The 19,056-nt window shown below is 39.7% G+C and overlaps 1 protein-coding gene across 4 annotated transcripts in view; it reads right to left on the bottom strand.

The window, feature by feature from the left end:
- Positions 1-542: 542 nt before the first annotated feature.
- Positions 543-19,056, bottom strand: part of APPL2 (adaptor protein, phosphotyrosine interacting with PH domain and leucine zipper 2) — a 62,124-nt gene continuing 43,610 nt past the window's right edge. For 3 of the 4 annotated variants that reach the window (XM_008004504.3, XM_073021052.1, XM_008004507.3), the window contains 7 exons: positions 15,897-16,061; positions 15,678-15,730; positions 14,189-14,363; positions 4,465-4,501; positions 4,133-4,273; positions 3,287-3,334; positions 543-1,694 (listed from right to left, as the gene is read on the bottom strand). In XM_008004504.3, coding sequence (XP_008002695.1) covers positions 1,560-1,694; positions 3,287-3,334; positions 4,133-4,273; positions 4,465-4,501; positions 14,189-14,363; positions 15,678-15,730; positions 15,897-16,061 — 754 coding nt within the window. In that variant the 3' untranslated portion in view covers positions 543-1,559. The remainder of the gene's footprint in view (positions 1,695-3,286; positions 3,335-4,132; positions 4,274-4,464; positions 4,502-14,188; positions 14,364-15,677; positions 15,731-15,896; positions 16,062-19,056) is intronic. The other variant, XM_073021053.1, reaches the window with a different exon arrangement.

Consider the following 19,056-nt stretch of genomic DNA (forward strand, 5'->3'; position numbering starts at 1 on the left):
AGGATCCATTTGAAATGTATACAGAAATGTATAGTGTTTCAGTTTTCAAACTAATAATTGTTTAGGACTTGAGTGAGATTATACCCCTCCCCCAAAAAAGTCTAAGAAAAAAAAAACGTTCAGGGGACTGTGGCTCTTGCAGTCTGTCAGAGAACCAATTGATCTAAAGCAGTTATGTCATACAAATTTGTAACGCATTAGTGAACAATGAATTAATAATTTTATGGTGCATAATTTCATACTGGCTTAGACTGACTCACTATGTCTTTTATGGTGTATACATTTCAAATGGATCCTATGATGTTAACCTAATTTTCGATTACAAAACTTATTTTATTAATCCACCATTTTAAAAGCAACACCTTTAAAAATTTTAGCAATGGGATCACATATTCTACTTATGTTGACTGGAAGTATTTTTTGATACTATATCCCCTCTGTGATTTCATTATGCCCTAGTTTTTGGGAAATTAAATGTTAAAGCTATGGAGCTGACTTTAGTTTTCTTCCAGGGATGTTCCAGAAAATAACAACAAACAAAAGAGAGAAACAGAATAATTTTTATTGCTAGGTTAATTCATTACAAAGATAATAATAGTCTGTTGAACTTAGTTACAGTTAAACACACTGTACCGATTCAAAATCATTATACTAGTTTCATAGAGAGGAGGGATGGGGGAGTGGGCTGGGGTTCCAGGAACTGGAAGTATCAGGGTGGAAATAGGAACTTTATACCAAGCCCCATGACCAGCTGTGCTTCAAGTGAGTTTTAAAATTAATTGGTCCCTTCCTTGAGGGTCTGGCTCAGAAGAAACAGGAACTGGTAGAGCTGCACCCTGTCCACAGTGATCCACTACTAAAAGTACTCATACCTAGGAGGACCTTAAACTTCTGAATGCTGGTTCAGTAAGGCTCCACTGTAAAATCAAACATCTTTTGTGGTATTCATTTTTTTATTGCTTGATGTCTGGAACAGTTATTGGAACTAGACCTGCATCACGCATCTCTACTAGTGCTTGGGCCTCAAAGCAGTGCTCATCACCTAACTGCACAAAGAAATGCTATTAGGTCCAATTATGAGATAAGCTGAATTATAAATACACAATTTTCAGAACGACAGGCACTTAAAGCTCATTAAGTAAAATACAAAAATAGATTATATTAATAGGAAATATTTAGTGTTCATCAAATTGTAAATCTAGGCTTTTGCCATTTTTTAAAAAGGATACTGGAAACTGAAAAGAGATGACATTCATATGAACAATGCATTTTTCAAACTTTTGTTCTGAGTGCTGAACAATCTAAGAAATCTTAGCGCAATCTAAGAAAAAAGACTTACCACAAAGCACCTAAAATAACATTTGTAGATGGGTGGGAACGCTGTCAACCATTTCTTAGTTTCCCTCCCAAGTCTCAGTATCAAGGCATCAAGATTACATTCCACAAACGATTGTCAGCCTTCGGAAATCAGGTCAGTGTGCCTGTATGTCAGAGAAGTTGAAAACCCTTAGGAGGTAGCTCTCCTTCCTGTTTGCTCTTCCCCTACAGGCGCAAGTGAGTTACGCTTCAGATTCTGCGCCTCTATGTTCACTTGGATTTCCATCATTGTCATCTGGTTGATCGTTTAACAGTACATATTTTCCATCATTGGTTAGTGGTATGGACAGCATTAATTGAGCCAGTGCTTCTGGATCCTGAAGTTAGGAGAGTTTAAGAGGGAAAAAAGAAAAGGCTTAAGATGCATTTAAACCCCTTTGGCCTGGCTTTCGATATGTTGTGTAATCTAGTCTTATTTCTCCTGACTCTTGTATGTGTGCCTTCAACTGAGTGTCCTTGCTTCTCAAACTCAAGGCATGTCACTTCTAAAATCTAGACTGTTTTCCTCTGAGCCAAAATATTGTTTATGTAGTCAATTCATATCATCTTTCCAAAGATTCCATAGAGGAACTTCCTTCACATAACTTTTGTCTTCTGTATCTTTAAACTCCTTTCTTTTCTCACGTTTAATCTATACCAGAAGTTGGCAAACAATGGTCATTTGGCTAACCACTTGATTTTTATTGGAAAACAGCTGTGCCCATTTATTTACATACTGTCCATGCTGCTGCTTTTTTTTAATGTTTTTTTTGGGGGGGGAGGGGAGACAAGAGTCTCGCTCTGTCGCCCAGGCTGGAGTGCAGTGGTGTGATCTCGGCTCACTGCAACCTTTGCCTCCCGGGTTCAAACGATTCTCGTGCCTCAGTCTCCCAAGTAGCTGGGACTACAGGTGTGCACCACCACACTCGGCTAATTTTTGTATTTTTAGTAGAGATGGGGTTTCACCATGTTGGCCAGGCTGGTCTTGAACTCTTGACCTCAGGTGATCCTCCTGCTTCTGCCTCCCAAAGTGCTGGGATTACAGGCATGAGCCACCATGTCTGGCCTGCTTTTGTCTTATAATAGCAGAGTTGAATTTGTTGCAAGGGAGATAGCCAAAAACATAAAGGCCCTTTACAGAAAAAGTTTGCCAACTTTTGACCAATGCCATTAAATACTAGTTTGCAGTGCTTGCCATTATTTCATGTATGTGGCCTTAGTCCTTGGTCTTCCTTACCTCTCCAACAGACTGAACTGCACTAATATGGTAGCCACTAGCTACATGTTACTATGTAAATTTGAGTTAATCCAGTTCCTCAGTTACACTAACCATATTCAATTGGCATATTAAATTGTGCAGATATAAATCATTTCCATTATTGCAGAAAGTTCTGTACACTGCTGAACTAGAAGCCCCCTGGGGGCAGGGACTATATCTGTCTTCTTCACTACTATAATTCCAGAGCTTTTCTTATACAAACTAGGCTTTCAAAAATTTGCTGAATGAACAAAAGATTAGAAGCTGCTGAAAGACAGGGAGGTCTCAGAGTCCTCATTTTTTAAAAGCTCCCAGGTGATGTCTGTCAATGCTGTGGGGCATGTGATCATACTCTGAGAAGCAAGGCCTTAGAGCACATGGTGGGTCCTTATCAATCATCTTAATCTGAAAGAAAGGAAATCTAGCCAACTAGTATGCAAGCAAGAAAACAGATAAGCAGGAGCTCCAGCAGTGATAAGAAGTCCTCATGTGTTAACAGTGAACATGGAACCAGCTGATCAAAAATGTCTGGTGGTTAGAATACTTGAAAGGAAATCCCAAACTTGGCCACACTTTCCAGTGAACATCACTTTTCTTTTTGAAAAGACTCTTAGTATGTGTACACAGATGTGTTTTGAGTAGCTACTAAACCAGCACTAGAATGCATCTTACCTTCTGAACCTCAATAATTTCTTTTCCCAAATTAATAGCATAACATATCTGCAAAAGACAAGAAAAGTAGTGATTGGTAAAGGTAGAGAAGGATAAAGTTTTAGAACAAATGTGATTTTGAAGTACAGTGAGGTCACTGTGCTCACTGTTCCCACTTGGGAACACAGGACCTGGCTGCAGGAGACTCATCACATAGGGCTGGGGGCATTTGCATCCAACTGTCCTGACCTCTGTTGCCAATTTATGCCATACAAAAAATATTCCAGGTAAGTGAAACTCAGGTTAATTCCAGTGTTTAAAGTTTTTCATAGGAATTTTTTTTCTCTCTTAAATGTATTTAGCCATGACATGTTCATATACACAGTGGCAAACAATTTATTGAAAGAAGAATTGGTTAATTGTGATAAATTCTAACTCGCAGATATCGTCAAAGTTTTTCATACTAAACCAACAGCTTGTGTGTACTTTTCTAATATCTTCCTTGGTTTGCTCTCTGAGACTAAATTATTCTCTATTGTAGCTTTTGCCTTAATTTTTTTTAAAGAACAAATTAGAGGGGAACTGCTTTCAACATTTCCTTATATCCTGACTATTAAATAATATGTCTTGCCATCAGAGTTCTTCTTCATTCACCCTATTCTGGTTGGTAGGTATTTTCCACAGAGAAATTTAAATCGAGTTTTCTTTCAGTGAGGCCTTCTTAGGAGGTATTAACTGAACTCCTGGATGGAGACATGCAGAATAATCAACTAAATATCCAATGAGGTAATGCCAGAAAACTCTTTTAAAATGGACTTGTTTGGACTGAGATATTTATATTATGAGATCTTCACATGAAAAAGAGACCTTTTCGCCTTCTGAGTTGCTTTCAAAAATGTATGTACTCAGAGATTCTTCTCCAGTGGATTCAGGAACGCGGATGACAAAACCAACCAGTCTCTTGTTTTCTTGATGAGCAGCAAATTGTGTGACACTGGTAAGTTCAAACTGGGGAAAATAAAAGGAAACAGATCATACAACTATTAGAATTAAAAACTGACAAGGTTACTCTCTGGAAGAGTCATGAGAAAAAGTGTCCTATTAGTGGCAGATCTTTATTAAGTGCCTAGGCTGTGTTTAAGGTAGATACAAAGGTGAATTAAGGAGTAATCACTAATGAACCTGTATGAGGTACTTACATTGGCCCTTGATACTTGAGTCTGTGGATCTATCAACCTGAAATTTTAAAAGATACATTGTATCACAAATGTTGGATAAACTGAATATTCCTAGAAGAGTTTGTAGAAGTCCAGAATAAAACAAATTCCCCCAGATAGAGAGAAAGCCTGTTTGAGGGTGAGGCAAGATAGCTCTGTGTGACCACGTGTCCTGCTTTCTGCCTTTACGGAACCTGTGTAGCTAAAGCTCAGGGTATCTATCATGGAAGATTATACAGCAAGTAGAACATTTAACTTCACAGGATTCTGCAACTTACCCAAAAAGACAGCATTATAATTCTCAATAGATCTGCTATATAATATGGATGGATTATATTCTGTACAGCCTCCCTCAACAAACATCCATTGGCAACTTTAATGTCCCTGAAGTACTAGATCAACTTAGTCTAAATTTAACATTCTTGAAAAAGATGGGGTAGGGGTGAGAGAATAGTGAAGGGCTTTTGACTCTTCAGTTTGGGTAAAAGAGGAATAATGTTTAACAAGGTATTCCAGAATATATTTCCTGTTTTTTTTTTTTTTTTTGTATTTACTATTTATTTATTCTGAGACAGAGTCTTGCTGTCACACAGGCTGGAGTGCAGCAGTGCAATCTTGGCTCACTGCAACCTCTGTCCCCTGGGTTCGTGATTCTCCTGCTTCAGCCTCCCGAGTAGCTGGGATTACAGGTGTGAGCCACCATGCCCGGCTAATTTTTGTATTTTAGTAGAAATGGGGTTTCACCATGTTGGCCAGGCTGGTGAACTCCTGACCTCAGGGGATCTGCCTGCCTCAGTCTCCCAAAGTGCTGGGATTACAGGCATGAACCACCACGCCGGGCCTTCAGAATATATTTCTTTAACAGTATTTTAAGCATCATCTAATAATCAGGTTGACATATCCTAGAAAATAAACTATATGAGAATTTATTCCTATCTTAGATAAGTAGGTATAAATTTCTACTGTATTGTACTCGTGTTGGAATAATTAACATGGTATTATAAATTATTACTATACGTTTTATAGGTCAAAGCAAAAATATAGTTTGTGGAAAAAATGGTTATGATTCCATTTATCTGTTAAATGCTCAGATCTATAGAGATGGCAATTTTAGTGGTTAGTGGTTTCCTAGGGCTGGGTGGGTTGCCAGGGGATAATGGGTATTCTTTCTGAGGTGATGAAAATGTTCTAAAATTGATTGTGGTGATGGTTGTACAACTCTGAATATACTATGAAACCACTGAATTGTACATTTAAATTGTATGATACGTGAATTATATCTCAGGAAAACTGTTACCACCCCCCGACCAAAAGGCTACAGTTTGAAATACATGCAGTTATACTTATTAAACCGTAAGACTTATCAGAGAACTCGAGATTGAATGTTCTACCCTGGCTCCTCACCTGATCTTATGCAAGTCACCGGGACTTCTTAAAACTGGTTCATCTGTAAAACTGTGGTAAGAATCCCCACTTCCAAGAGGTGGTTATACAGTTAATGAGAAATGTGTATGGGAATTTAAGTAGACAAAGCTTAAGAAATGTTACTTTTATGTACCTATTAACGGGTATGAATTTAATTTTTTGAATATAGATCATAAACAATTTCCCTCAAGTTGGAATAACTTTCATAGGTATTTTGTAAAATTCCCTTATAAGTGAAAACTTAATACATGCATATTTTGCGGGTCACTTTTAGAAGTTTGCTGTTTAAATCAGGTAACCTAGATTTCTTTTTTTATTATTATACTTTAAGTTCTGAGATACATGTGCAGAACGTGGTTTGTTTCATAGGTATGTATGTGCCATGGTGGTTTGCTGCACCCATCAACCCATCATCTACATTAGGTATTTCTCCTAATGCTATCACTCCTCTTGACCCCACCCACCAACAGGCCCCAGTGTGTGATGTTCCCCTTCCTGTGCCTATATGTTCTACTTATGAGTGAGAACATGTTGTGGTTGATTTTCTGTTCCTGTGTTAATTTGCTGAGAATGATGGTTTCCAGCTTCATCCATGTCCCTGCAAAGGACATGAAGTCATTCTTTTTTTATGGCTGCATAGTACTCCATGGTGTATATGTGCCACACTTTCTTTATCCAGTCTATCATTGATGGGCATTTGGGTTGGTTCCAAGTCTTTGCTATTGTGAATAGTGGTGCAATAAACATAATGTGCATGTGTCTTTATAGAATGATTTGTAGTCCTTCAGGTATATACCCAGTAATGGGATTGCTGGGTCAAATGGTATTTCTAGTTCCAGATCCTTGAATAATCGCTACACTGTCTTCAACAATGGTTGAACTAATTTACACTCTCACCAACAGTGTAAAAGCATTCCTATTTCTCCACATCCTCTCCAGCATCTGTTGTTTCCTGACTTTTTAGTGATTGCCATTCTAACTAGTGTGAGATGGTATCTCATTGTGGTTTTGATTTGCATTTCCCTAATGACCAGTGATGATGAGCTTTTTTTCACATTTGTTGTCCACATAAATGTATTCTTTGGAAAAGTGTCTGTTCATATCCTTCACCCACTTTTTGATGGGGTTTATTCTTGTAAATGTGTTTAAGTTCTTTGTAGATTATGGATATTAGCCCTCTGTCAGATGGATAGATAGCAAAAATTTTCTCCCATTCTGTAGGTTGCCTGTTCACTCTGATGATAGTTTCTTTTGCTGTGCAGAAGCTCTTTAGTTTAATTAGACCCCATTTATCAATTTTGGCTTTTGTTGCCATTGCTTTTGGTGTTTTAGTCATGAACTCTTTGCCCATGCCTATGTCCTGAATGGTATTGCCTAGGTTTTCTTCTAGGGTTTTTATAGTTTTAGGTCTTACATTTAAATCTTTAATCCATCTTGACTTAATTTTTGTATAAGGTGTTAAAAGAAGGGGTCCAGTTTCAGTTTTCTGCATATGGCTAGCCAATTTTCCCAACATCATTTATTAAATAGGGAGTCCTTTCCCCATTGCTTGTTTTTGTCAGGTTTTTCCAAGATCAGATGGTCGTAGATATGTGTTATTTCTGAGGGCTCTGTTCTGTTCCATTGGTCTATATCTCTGTTTTGGTACCAGTACCATGCTGTTTTGGTTACTGTAGCCTTGTAGTATAGTTTGAAGTCAGGCAGCATGATACCTCCAGCTTTGTTCTTTTTGCTTAGGATTGTCTTGGCTATGTGGGCTCTTTTTTGGTTCCATATGAAATTTAAAGTAGTTTTCTTCTAATTCTGTTAAGATAGTCAATGGTAGCTTGATGGGAATAGCACTGTTACTTTGGGCAGCACGGCCATTTTCACAATATTGATTCTTTCTATCCATGAGCATGGCATGTTTTTCCATTTGTGTCCCTATTTCGTTGAGTAGTGGTTTGTAGTTCTCCTTGAAAAGGTCCTTCACTTCTGTTGTAAGTTGTATTCCTAGGTATTTTATACTCTTAGTTAACAACTGTGAATGGGAGTTCATTCATGATTTGGGCTGTTTGTGTATCATTGGTGTCTAGGAATGTGTGTGATTTTTGCACAGTGATTTTGTATCCTGAGACTGCTGAAGTTGCTTATCAGCTTAAGGAGTTTTCGGGCTGAGATGATGGGGTTTTCTAAATATACAATCATGTCATCTGTAAACAGAGATAATTTACTTTTTCTCTTCCAATTTGAATATCCTTTATTGCTTTCTCTTGCCTGACTGCCCTGGCCAGAACTTCCAATATTATGTTGAATAGGAGTGCTGAGAGAGGGCATCCTTGTCTTATGCCAATTTTCAAAGGGAGTACTTCCAGTTTTTGCCCATTCAGCATGATATTGCCTGGGGGTTTGTCATAAACAGCTCTTATTATTTTGAGATATGTTCCATCAATACCTAGTTTATTCAGTGTATTTAGCATGAAGGGGTGCGGAATTTTATCAAAGGTCTTTTCAGCATCTATTGAGATAATCGTGGTTTTTGTCATTGGTTCTGTTTATGTGATGGATTACATTTATTGATTTGCGCATGTTGAACTGGCCTTGCATCCCAGGGATGAAGCTGACTTGATCATGGTGGATAAGCTTTTTAATGTGCTGCTGGATTCAGTTTGCTGGTATTTTATTGAGGATTTTCGCATTGATGTTCATCAGGGATACTGCCCTGAAATTTTCTTTTTTTGTTGTGTCTCTGCCAGGTTTTGGTATCAGGATGACGCTGGCTTCATAAAATGAGTTAGGGAGGAGTCCTTCTTTTTCTATTGTTAGGAATACTTTTAGAAGGAATGGTACCAGCTCCTCTTTGTAACTGTGGTAGAATTTGGCTGTGAATCCGTCTGGCCCTGGGCTTTTTTTTTGTTGGTAGGCTATTAATTAATGCCTCAATTTCAGAACTTGTTATCGGTCTATTCAGGGATTTGACTTCTTCCTGGTTTAATCTTGGGAGGGTGTATGTATCCAGGAATTTATCCATTTCTTCTAGATTTTCTAGTTTATTTGTGTAGAGGTGTTTATAGTATTCTCTGTTGGTAGTTTGATTTCTCTGGGATCAGTGGTGATATTCCCTTTAGCATTTTTTATTGTGTCTATTTGATTCTCTCTTTTCTTCTTTATTAGTCTGGTTAGTGGTCTATCAATTTTGTTAATCTTTTAAAAAAACCAGCTCCTGGATTCATTGATTTTTGAAGAGCTTTTCGCGTCTCTATTTCCTTCAGTTCTGCTCTGATCTTAGTTATTTCTTGTCTTCTGCTAGCTTTTGAATTTGTTTGCTCTTGCTTCTCTAGTTTTTTTGAGGTGGAGTTTTGCTGTTTTGCCCAGGCTGGAGTGCAATGGCATGATCTCAGCTTCCTGCAACCTCCACCTCCCTGGGTTCAAGCGATTCTCCTGCTCCAGTCTCTCCAATAGCTGGGATTACAGGCGCCTGTCACCACACCTAGCAAATTTTTTGTATTTTAAGTAGAGACGGGGTTTCATCATGTTGGCCAGGCTGGTCTCGAACTCCTGACTTCAGGTGATCCACCTGCCTCGGCCTCCCAAAGTGTTGGGATTACAGGCATGGGCCACTGTGCCCAACCTAGTTCTTTTAATTGTAATGTTAGGGTGTCGATTTTAGATCCTTCCCACTTTATCCTGTGGGCATTTAGTGCTAGAAATTTCCCTCTAAACACTGCTTTAGCTGTGTCCCAGAGATTCTGGTACGTTGTGTCCTTGTTCTCATTGGTTTCAAAGAATTTATTTATTTTTGCCTGAATTTCATTATTTATTTACCCAGTAGTCATTCAGGAGCAGGTTGTTCAGTTTCCATGTATTTGTGCAGTTTTGAATGACTTTCTTACTCCAGAGTTCTAATTTGATTGCACTGTGGTCTGAGAGACAGTTTGTTGTGATTTCTGTTCTTTTGCATTTGCTGAGTAGTATTTTACTTCCAATTATGTAGTCAATTTTAGAATAAGTGCGATGTGGTGCTGAGAAGAATGTATATTCTGTTGATTTGGGATGGAGCGTTCTGTAGATGTGTATTATGTCCATTTGGTCCAGAACTGAGTTTAAGTCCTGAATACCCTTGTTAATTTTCTGTCTTGTTTATCTAATATTGACAGTGGGATGTTAAAGTCTCCCAATATTACTGTGTGGGAGTCTACGTTTCTTTGTCGGTCTGTAAGAACTTGCTTTATGAATCTGGGTGCTCCTGTATTAGGTATATATATATATTTAGTATAGTTAGCTCTTCTTGTTGCACTGATCCCCTTACCATATGTAATGCCCTTGTCGTTTTTGATCTTTGTTGGTTTCAAGTCTGTTTTATCAGAGACTAGGATTTCAACCCCTGCTTTTTTTTCTTTTGTTTTTTTGCTTTCCATTTGCTTGGTAAATCTTCCTCCTTCCCTTTATTTTGAGCCTATGTGTGTCTTTGCACATGAGATGGGTCTCCTGAATACAGCACACTGATGGGTCTTGACTCTTTATCCAATGTGCCAGTCTGTGTCTTTTAATTGGGGCATTTAGCCTGTTTACATTTAAGGTTAATACTGTTATGTGTGAATGTGATCCGGTCATTATGATGGTAGCTGGTTATTTTGCCTATTAGTTGATGCAGTTTCTTCATAGTGCTGACGGTCTTTACATTTTGGTATGTTTTCGCAGTGGCTGGTACTGGCTTTTCCTTTCCATATTTAGTGCTTCCTTCAGGAGCTCTTGTAAGGCAGGTGTGGTGGTGACATCATCCTTCAGCATTTGCTTGTCTGTAAAGGATTTTATTTCTCCTTCGCTTATGAAGCTTAGTTTGGCTGGATATGAAATTCTGGGTTAAAAATTCTTTAAGAATGTTAAATGTGTGCCCCCACTCTTTTCTGGGTTGTAGGGTTTCTGCAGAGAAATGTGCTGTTAGTCTGATGGGTTTCCCTTTGTGGGTAACCTGACCTTTCTCTCTGGCTGCCCTTAACATTTTTTTCTCCATTTCAACCTTGGTGAATCTGACGATTATGTGTCTTGCAGTTGCTCTTCTCGAGGAGTATCTTTGTGGTGTCTTCTGTATTTCCTGAATTTGAATGTTGGCCTGTTTTGCTAGGTTGGGGAAGTTCTCCTGGAGAATATCCTGAAGAGTGTTTCCTAACTTGGTTCCATTCTCCCTGTCACTTTCAGGTACACCAATCAAATGTAGGTTTGGTCTTTTCACATAGTCCCGTATTTCTTAGAGGCTTTGTTCATTCATTTTCATTCTTTTTTCTCTAATCTTGTCTTCACACTTTTATTTCATTAAGTTAATCTTCAATCTCTGGTATCCTTTCTTCCACCTGATCAGTTTGGCTACTGATACTTGTGTATGCTTCACACAATTCTCGTGCTGTGTTTTTAATCTCCATCCATAGGCTGTACCCACTGTCTAACCAGTCCCAATGAGATGAGCTAGGTACCTCAGTTGGAAATGCAGAAATCACCTGCCTTCTGCGTTGGTCTCGCTGGGAGCTGCAGACTGGAGCTGTTCCTATTCAGGCATCTTGTCTGAGAATTGATTTTTCTTTTTCAATCTTCTGATTTTCTGTGATTCCACTGCAGGGGTATGTTTACCGTGGTGACGTATGCATAGCGTCAGATTTATCATTAATGATGTTTAGTGTCTTCATAACTTTGTGCAGCCATTACCACTATCTAGTCCTAGGACATTTTTATCATCCCAGAGGAAACTTCATCTCCATTAAGAAGTTACTCATTCCTCCTCCCACCCTCTGGCAATCTCTAGTCTGTCTTCTGTCTCTATGGATTTGCCTATTCTGGATATTTCATATAAACAGAACCCTACAGTATGTTGCCTTTTGTATCTGGCTTCCTTCACTTAGCACAATGTTTTCATCATTCATCCATGTTGTAGCACATATCGGTCCTTTGTTCCTTTTTAAGGCCAAATAATATTCCATCATACGTATATACAGGTGGAGTATCCTGTATCTGAAATTGTTTTGGATTTCAGCTTTTTTTTCAGATTTTAGAATACTTGCATTATATTTACCAGGATGAGCATCTCAAAATCCAAAATGCTCCAATGAGCATCTCCTTTGAGCATCAAGTTGGCACTCAAAAAGTTTCAGATTTTGGAACATTTGAGATTTCCACATTTGGAATGCTCAACTCTACCACATTTTGTTGATCCATTCATTTGCTGTTGGGCATTTGTATTATTTCCACCATTTGGATATCATGAAAAGGACTGCTATGAGCATTTGCGTATAAGTTTTTGTTTGAACACCTGTATTTAATTCTTTTTTTTTTTTTTTTTTTTTTTTTTTGAGACGGAGTCTGGCTCTGTCACCCAGGCTGGAGTGCAGTGGCCGGATCTCTGCTCACCGCAAGCTCCTCCTCCCGGGTTTACGCCATTCTCCTGCCTCAGCCTCCGGAGTAGCTGGGACTACAGGCGCCCGCCACCTCGCCCGGCTAGTTTTTTGTACTTTTTAGTAGAGACGGGGTTTCACCGTGTTAGCCAGGATGGTCTCGATCTCCTGACCTCGTGATCCGCCCGTCTCGGCCTCCCAAAGTGCTGGGATTACAGGCTTGAGCCACCGCGCCCGGCCTGTATTTAATTCTTTTGGGTAACTACCCAGGAGCCCACCAAACTATTTTTTCACAGCAGCTGAACCATTTTATATTCCTACCGCAATGGGTTCCAGTTTCTTCACATCCTTGTAAACGCTTATTTTCCATTAAATATATATGAGATATATAAATATATATATACACATCTATGAGACAGAGTGTGCATGTGCCATCTTGATATGGAGTGACATATCTCATTGTGGATTTGCTTTGCATTTCCTTAATAACACATAGCATCTTTTCATGTGCTCATTGGCCATTTGTATATGATCTTTGGAGAAATGTCTATTTCAAGTCCTTGGTCCATTTGTTAATTGGGTTGTCTTTCTGTTGAGTTTTATAAGAGTTCTTTGTATATTTTGTGTACTACATCCACATTAGATAGAATTTGTGAATACTTTTTTCCCATTCTGTAGGTTGTCTTTTCATTTTGATGTGCTGTGGTTTTTCACAGTACTTTTACATATATTTCCCTTTGATCTTTTTGGTGGAAATTATTCCAGGACCATTAGGATTATAAGAACCATGAGCCCATTTCTGTAAAAGGTCCAGGACATACTGAAAGAAAAGCTTTAAATAAATATAAGGTTTTATTAATAAGAACTTAATTCTCAGATAAGGTTCATAATAAATGAAAAGAATGGGCTTAATGAATGGAAGAAGCTATATCCTGATTTTTGCTATAGTCCTTAGTTACCTTTTTTGAAGCTAACATTCATTGAGCACTTTTAATGGGCCACTGAGTTGTAAATGTTTTACATATATTAGCACATTTATTCCTCATGACATTTATTTCTCATGACAACAGTGGAGGGTGTGAATAGTTATTTTCATTTTACAGCTGAAAAAACTGAGGTACAGAGGCTCCAAAACTTGCTTAAGGTCACATAACTAAGACATGCTGAAGCCAGGAGTAAACTGAGACATTCTGGTTCTAAAGCAGTGCTGTTCCTTAGAAATCTAATGGAAGCCTTATACGTCATTGAAGCTTTCCCAGCAGCCACATTAAGTGAAAAGTAACACATGAAATTAATTTTACTTAATCTAGTATATATAAAATATTACCAGACACGTGATTAACCTAAAAAATTAGTGAGATGTTTTACATTCTAAATCTTAGAAATTTGGTATGTATTTAACACTGAAAACACATCTCAGTTCAGGCTAGTTATGATGCAGATGCTACCTGTGGCTACTGCATCATACGCCCAGGTTCATAACCAGGACTTTGGTCATATCTGAAACCCAGATCATATTACCTGAAACCCTAAATCATGTAGTTAATATGGCCTGCTCTCTCTGTGATGGCCAAGTTATTTAGGCAGATTTGGCAGATTTTTTAGTTTTTTTCCCCATTATTTTTATAAATAGTACTCTCAGAAAAAAAACCTTCCATTTTCAAGCTCTGACATATAGAGAATAAGTCTAGTGTGATAGCATCTTGGTGAACAACAGTATTTACTCACCACTGAATTTTTGAAGATACCAGTTCTTGTCTCTAAGGGAGCACTTTCTAGGCTATCTGTCTTATGTAAAAAACTGGGGGCAAAAGCAAGAGCAGTCTCTTCATTCCAACACTAACATTTCAGATGGGTGAATTAGCCTTAAAAGGGTTAGCTGAAGCCATAAGAAAGTCTGAAAATAAAACTGAATGTACCTCAAAGATTGACTGGTGACCATCAGATGGGATTCTGTCATGCGGAAGATGTTATGAATAGCCCGAGCAGCCAATACTTGTCTCATCGCTTCATAAATCACTTCAGTAGTGCTGTCTGTTTTAACGGCCATTGATCCCAAAAACCGAACTATAAACATCTGCTGCAAAAGAGAATCTGCAAGACAGCATTTTCCACTCAGGATCTCATTTATTTCCTGCTGCTGTTGATCTGCACACCAGTGTCAGATGTGCTGGTTTTGCCTGTTTTCTGTGGAGGAGCTTCTACCAAAATTTCTCAATATCGCTTTTATAAGCCCAATATTGCCAAAGCTCTGCCTCTTCCATTGTCTACATTTTGTCAGTTTGTTTGGAACTACTTCATTAGACTAAAAAGGCTTTTCTTCATCTATAAAATGAGATGATGGTGGTACCAGATGAACATCCTTCTAATGCTGAAACTCTAGGTGACTACAGTGTACCTTTTCTCTGAAAGAGTGCGTTGACTAGACAATAGAAGATTCATTACTTTGGCCCCCTGATAAAGTCCTCTTAGAAAGGAAAAGTCATTTGCAGGATATAAGATCTCATGTTGGGTCTCATGCAATTCATACTTCATGCGTATTACTGAAAGGCAGTGACAGTGTTTCATAGCGTAATGGAAGTAGCACTGGCTGCTGACAGTGGCGCATAACTTCACAAAACTGACTCCCAGCAATCATAACAAGAAGATCAAAGAAGGTTTTTCTTTTCTTTTTTGAGATGGTCTCACTCTGTAGCCCAGGCTGGAGTGCAATGGTGTGATTTCAGCTCACTGCAACCTCCGCCTCCCGGGTTCAAGTGATTCTGACATCTCAGCCTCCTGAGTAGATAGGATTACAGGCGCCCATCACCACACCTGGCTAATTTTTCTATTTTTTTTTTTTTTTGTAGAGACGGGGTCTCACTGTGTTGCCCATGCTGGTCTTGAACTCCTAAGCTCAGGTGATCCACCCACCTCGGCCTCCAGAAGTGCTGGGATTACAGGCGTGAGCCAGCGCGCCAGCCATCAGATACGTTCTTAAGTACATTGTAAGAATGTAAAAAACCAAACATTTGAATTTGAAAGACCTAAATATCATTCATTTGTGTCATCTTCAAATTCAAGAACAAGTTATTTGTGCTTTTAGTTTTCTAAAATGAAATAGCATATTTCCAATTCACCAAGCCTGCATTTGAATGTGATAACAGATTCAGATTTCACATTTCTATGCTATGCTACAAAAAGGCTATGGCTAACAGTGAAATAGCTGTAAATGGTCTTTCAGCTACCCTTCAGTTTTTATCAAAGACTTGCCTCCATTGCAGATATCTTACTAAACTTTCAGAAAGAACAAATCTTCAATTCAAATTCCTAATCGTAGCTCTCTAAAACATGATTTCACATCTTATTTTGATGGCCCTTGTCATTTTGTGCAGGGGAAAGAATAAGGACACCAAACTAGTCACTTACCTTCTGCTTCTGGAAATGACTCATCCTCAGTTTCACCAAAAGGGTTGGTACGCCTAGGGGAATAGCCAGAGTTGAACAAACACGACAGCAGCAGCTAGAAGGGCACTTAGCACTTGAACTGGAAGTCAGAATGGCAACAGTCTTTGGTGGTGGAGGGGGACACAAGAAACCTCAAATTTACTTTCAGTTCTCCCAGATATAACCTCTCTCAGTCCATACCTGCTCCCTCTGTTCTGATCAAGGAATTCTGTAGCAGGAAGCACAATATCGAATTGAATCGGCGTTCCAGGCGCTATCAGCTCCTCTGCTTCAGGTAGACTAGCTGTTGCTTTGGGAACAATCTTGTCATTTTCATTTTCCATCTCTGAATTTTTCAGGTTCTGGCTGAAGGGGACAAAATCAGTTCCCTTAACCTTATGCTTTTATAATCAAGTGAATACTTGTTGAAGGCTGAGGTAACTTTTATGAATGAAAATACAAGGGGAAAAGATTTAACTCAATCCCTTAATCCATTCTACAAATAAACCTTCTTCAAACTTCATTCATATCCTTGGCTAAAAACCCTCAGACTGCCCCATTTCCTGCAGTTCTCTCTGCTGCACGGCATCCTGCACTGTGCTACTAATTTTCTGTTTGTATCCTTCTCTGTGAGGCAGGTTTTGGAGGGCCTATGCTATAACTAAGTAATATGTATTCTTGCCACATAGTACGCACTCAGAAATGTTAGCTGAATGGACTAAAGGTCCTGGCTTGGCATTTAATCACAATCTGGCTCTAATTTCCCAAAAGCCTCCATTTCCACTCCTTTAATGCACCCTCTATGAGAGCTGTACCACACATACCATATGCTTTTCCGTATTTCCATCTTCATCTCAATTCTGCTGCTCACCCAACTCTCCAAACCCAGCTCAAATTCTTCCTCATCCACTAGGCCAGCCTGCACCCCGCCTCCCTCCTCTGATTCTTCTAAGTCACAGGCACAGTCTTGCAGCCCTGTGTGCCTCCTGAGCTTCACACTGTGCCCACACTCATTGCTGACATCGTGGCCCATCAAATACTGTGCTCTCTGCAGAGAGATTAATCAGGCACCAACATGTTCTCCTCTAGTCTCAGAATACTGTAATTTAACTTTTCAACATTTAAAAAATCTTTTCTCCCCAGCCAGACTATAAACTCCTTTAAAGGGCAAAGAATATCAATGTATTTTGATTTCTTTCATTGCATGGACCATAGAAAGCTCTCAGTGATCTTTCTGTTCACTGGATATGTCAATATTTTCCTATTTCTCAAACATGTCAATAACTGAATGTAGTGTATCAAACTACTTTACAACAGGTATTTGACAAATGATCATACTTACTGGAATGTGGATTGAAACACTGTACATAGGCTTGTAGACGGTCACTGCAAGGCAAGCCCTTGGAGACCACTTGGTCTGACCTCCATTGTTAACAGAAAAGGAAACTGAGGCCTCTGGAGAAATAGAGCAGTTTTGAAGGCACTCAGTTACCTGGTAGGCAAGCCAGATTAAAAACAGGGTCTCCTTACTGCCAGGAGAATGCATCCCCAGGATGTCATACTGCCTCAATAACCCTAAATGGGAGCTGTTTGATCCTGTCTTTAAGAGAGGGCCGTGATATAATAAGTAGTAAGCACTGGAGAAAGCTATGAGTAGAAGCTTCAAGGGGAGAAAGTGAGTCCAAGATTTTGGCTCCCCAGAGAGTCAAAGTGGGGAGATAACAATCAAGATAGGGTGGGGCCAGGTTGTAGAGGGCCCTTATACCGTCAGGTGGGGTCTGAACTTGACACAACAGTATAGGGAGCCACCAAAGACTCTGAACATAGGAGTGACATGATGTTAATTTTCACCTGTGATCTCCATGTCACCAGCTCTAATGGACACTTTGCAGTCATCACAATTGACTTAAGGCATCTAACACAGCTGATCTCTCCTTGAACTCTTCTCTCTTGGTTTCTGCTGGTGCCACATTAATTTATAGAGTTTCCTCCTACCTTTCTTGATGTTCCTTTTCAGTGTCTTTTGCAGGCTCCTTTTCTACCCTAACTGCTGGAGTTATCTAGGATTCGGTTGCAGGCTCTGCTTTCCCCTCCCTCTCCTCTCTCCCATAGAGGACCACATCCACTGCTGTTCAGTGCTGGGAGTCCCCGATTCATACACCCAGCCCAGACGTTTTCTTTGCACTCCACACCTGTATCATCCGTTGACTGCTTGACAACTCATATGGGATGTTTCATAGGCCTCTCATGCTTAACATGTCCAAAACTGAACTCTTCGTCTCTTTAAGAAACACCATCTGCCCAGGTGTTCAGCTCCAACTGGAGTCATCCTTTGATCTGTCCTTTTCTGTTTACGCTTATCCGTCAAGTCAAGTCCCATAGGTTTTACCTCCAGAATAAGTCCACACCCATCTACTTTTCATCTCTGCCGTGATCCTGGTCTAAACCACCATCATCTAATCCTGGGCTGCTGGGATGCCTCCTCACTGGCTACTGACTTGCTCTGTTCTGTGTTCTCCAGAGCAGCCAGAGCTAACTTTGGAAAATGGAGAGTGGGTATCTCCATCTCCATCACAAACACACAGCTCTCAGAGCCCTTCCACAGCTCCCTGCATGCTTCCTTCATCATCAGTCCCTGCCACCCTCCCCACCGCCCCCATCATGCCCCATGATCTCCCTCTGCCTGCACTGTCCCGTTACACTGCCTCCTTTCAGTTCCTCAGATATACTAAGCTCTTCTCTATCCTGTTACCGCCACAATTGCTACCAAGAATACACTACCTCTGGCTCTTTGCAAGAGCAGCCGCATCTTGTCTTTTACTTTGCAGTTTGAATATTATCTTCACAGCCAGGCCCTGCACAGGTCTCCTCTTCACCCTCCATGACAGCACCTCATTTCCTTAACGTCACAGTGCTTCCCTCGTTTTAACTCAATCTGTGCTTACCTTTTGCCTGTTCTCCCCAGTAATCTCTATGTTTCCTTACCTAGACCAGGCCTGGGCAAATAGTAGATACTCAAATATTTATTGAGTAGCTGGATAAATGAATGAACAGTAGATATATAGTAACAGCAGAATGAGGGAAGTCCACATATGATACTTGCTTAGAAGTAAATGGCAGTTTGTTCCCAAGAACACAACTTCTCTGCTTCTTTCCCCCCACTGTCATCAAAACATTGCTTTATTCTTAGTGGGATGACCCTAACAGAGATAGTAGCCCTCTCCCCACAGCTCTGGGGCCATCTGGCAACCACATCTGTCCCCCATCCAATCACTGGGCTAATTCAGCTGGCTGGCTAGAGTCATTTTTTTTTTCCCCAGGGAGTGTTCTGTGTCTCTTCTGTGGGATCCTTTTGGTCTAA

This window comes from Chlorocebus sabaeus, chromosome 11, assembly GCF_047675955.1.
Source record: "Chlorocebus sabaeus isolate Y175 chromosome 11, mChlSab1.0.hap1, whole genome shotgun sequence".
Classification (NCBI taxonomy): Eukaryota; Metazoa; Chordata; class Mammalia; order Primates; family Cercopithecidae; genus Chlorocebus; species Chlorocebus sabaeus.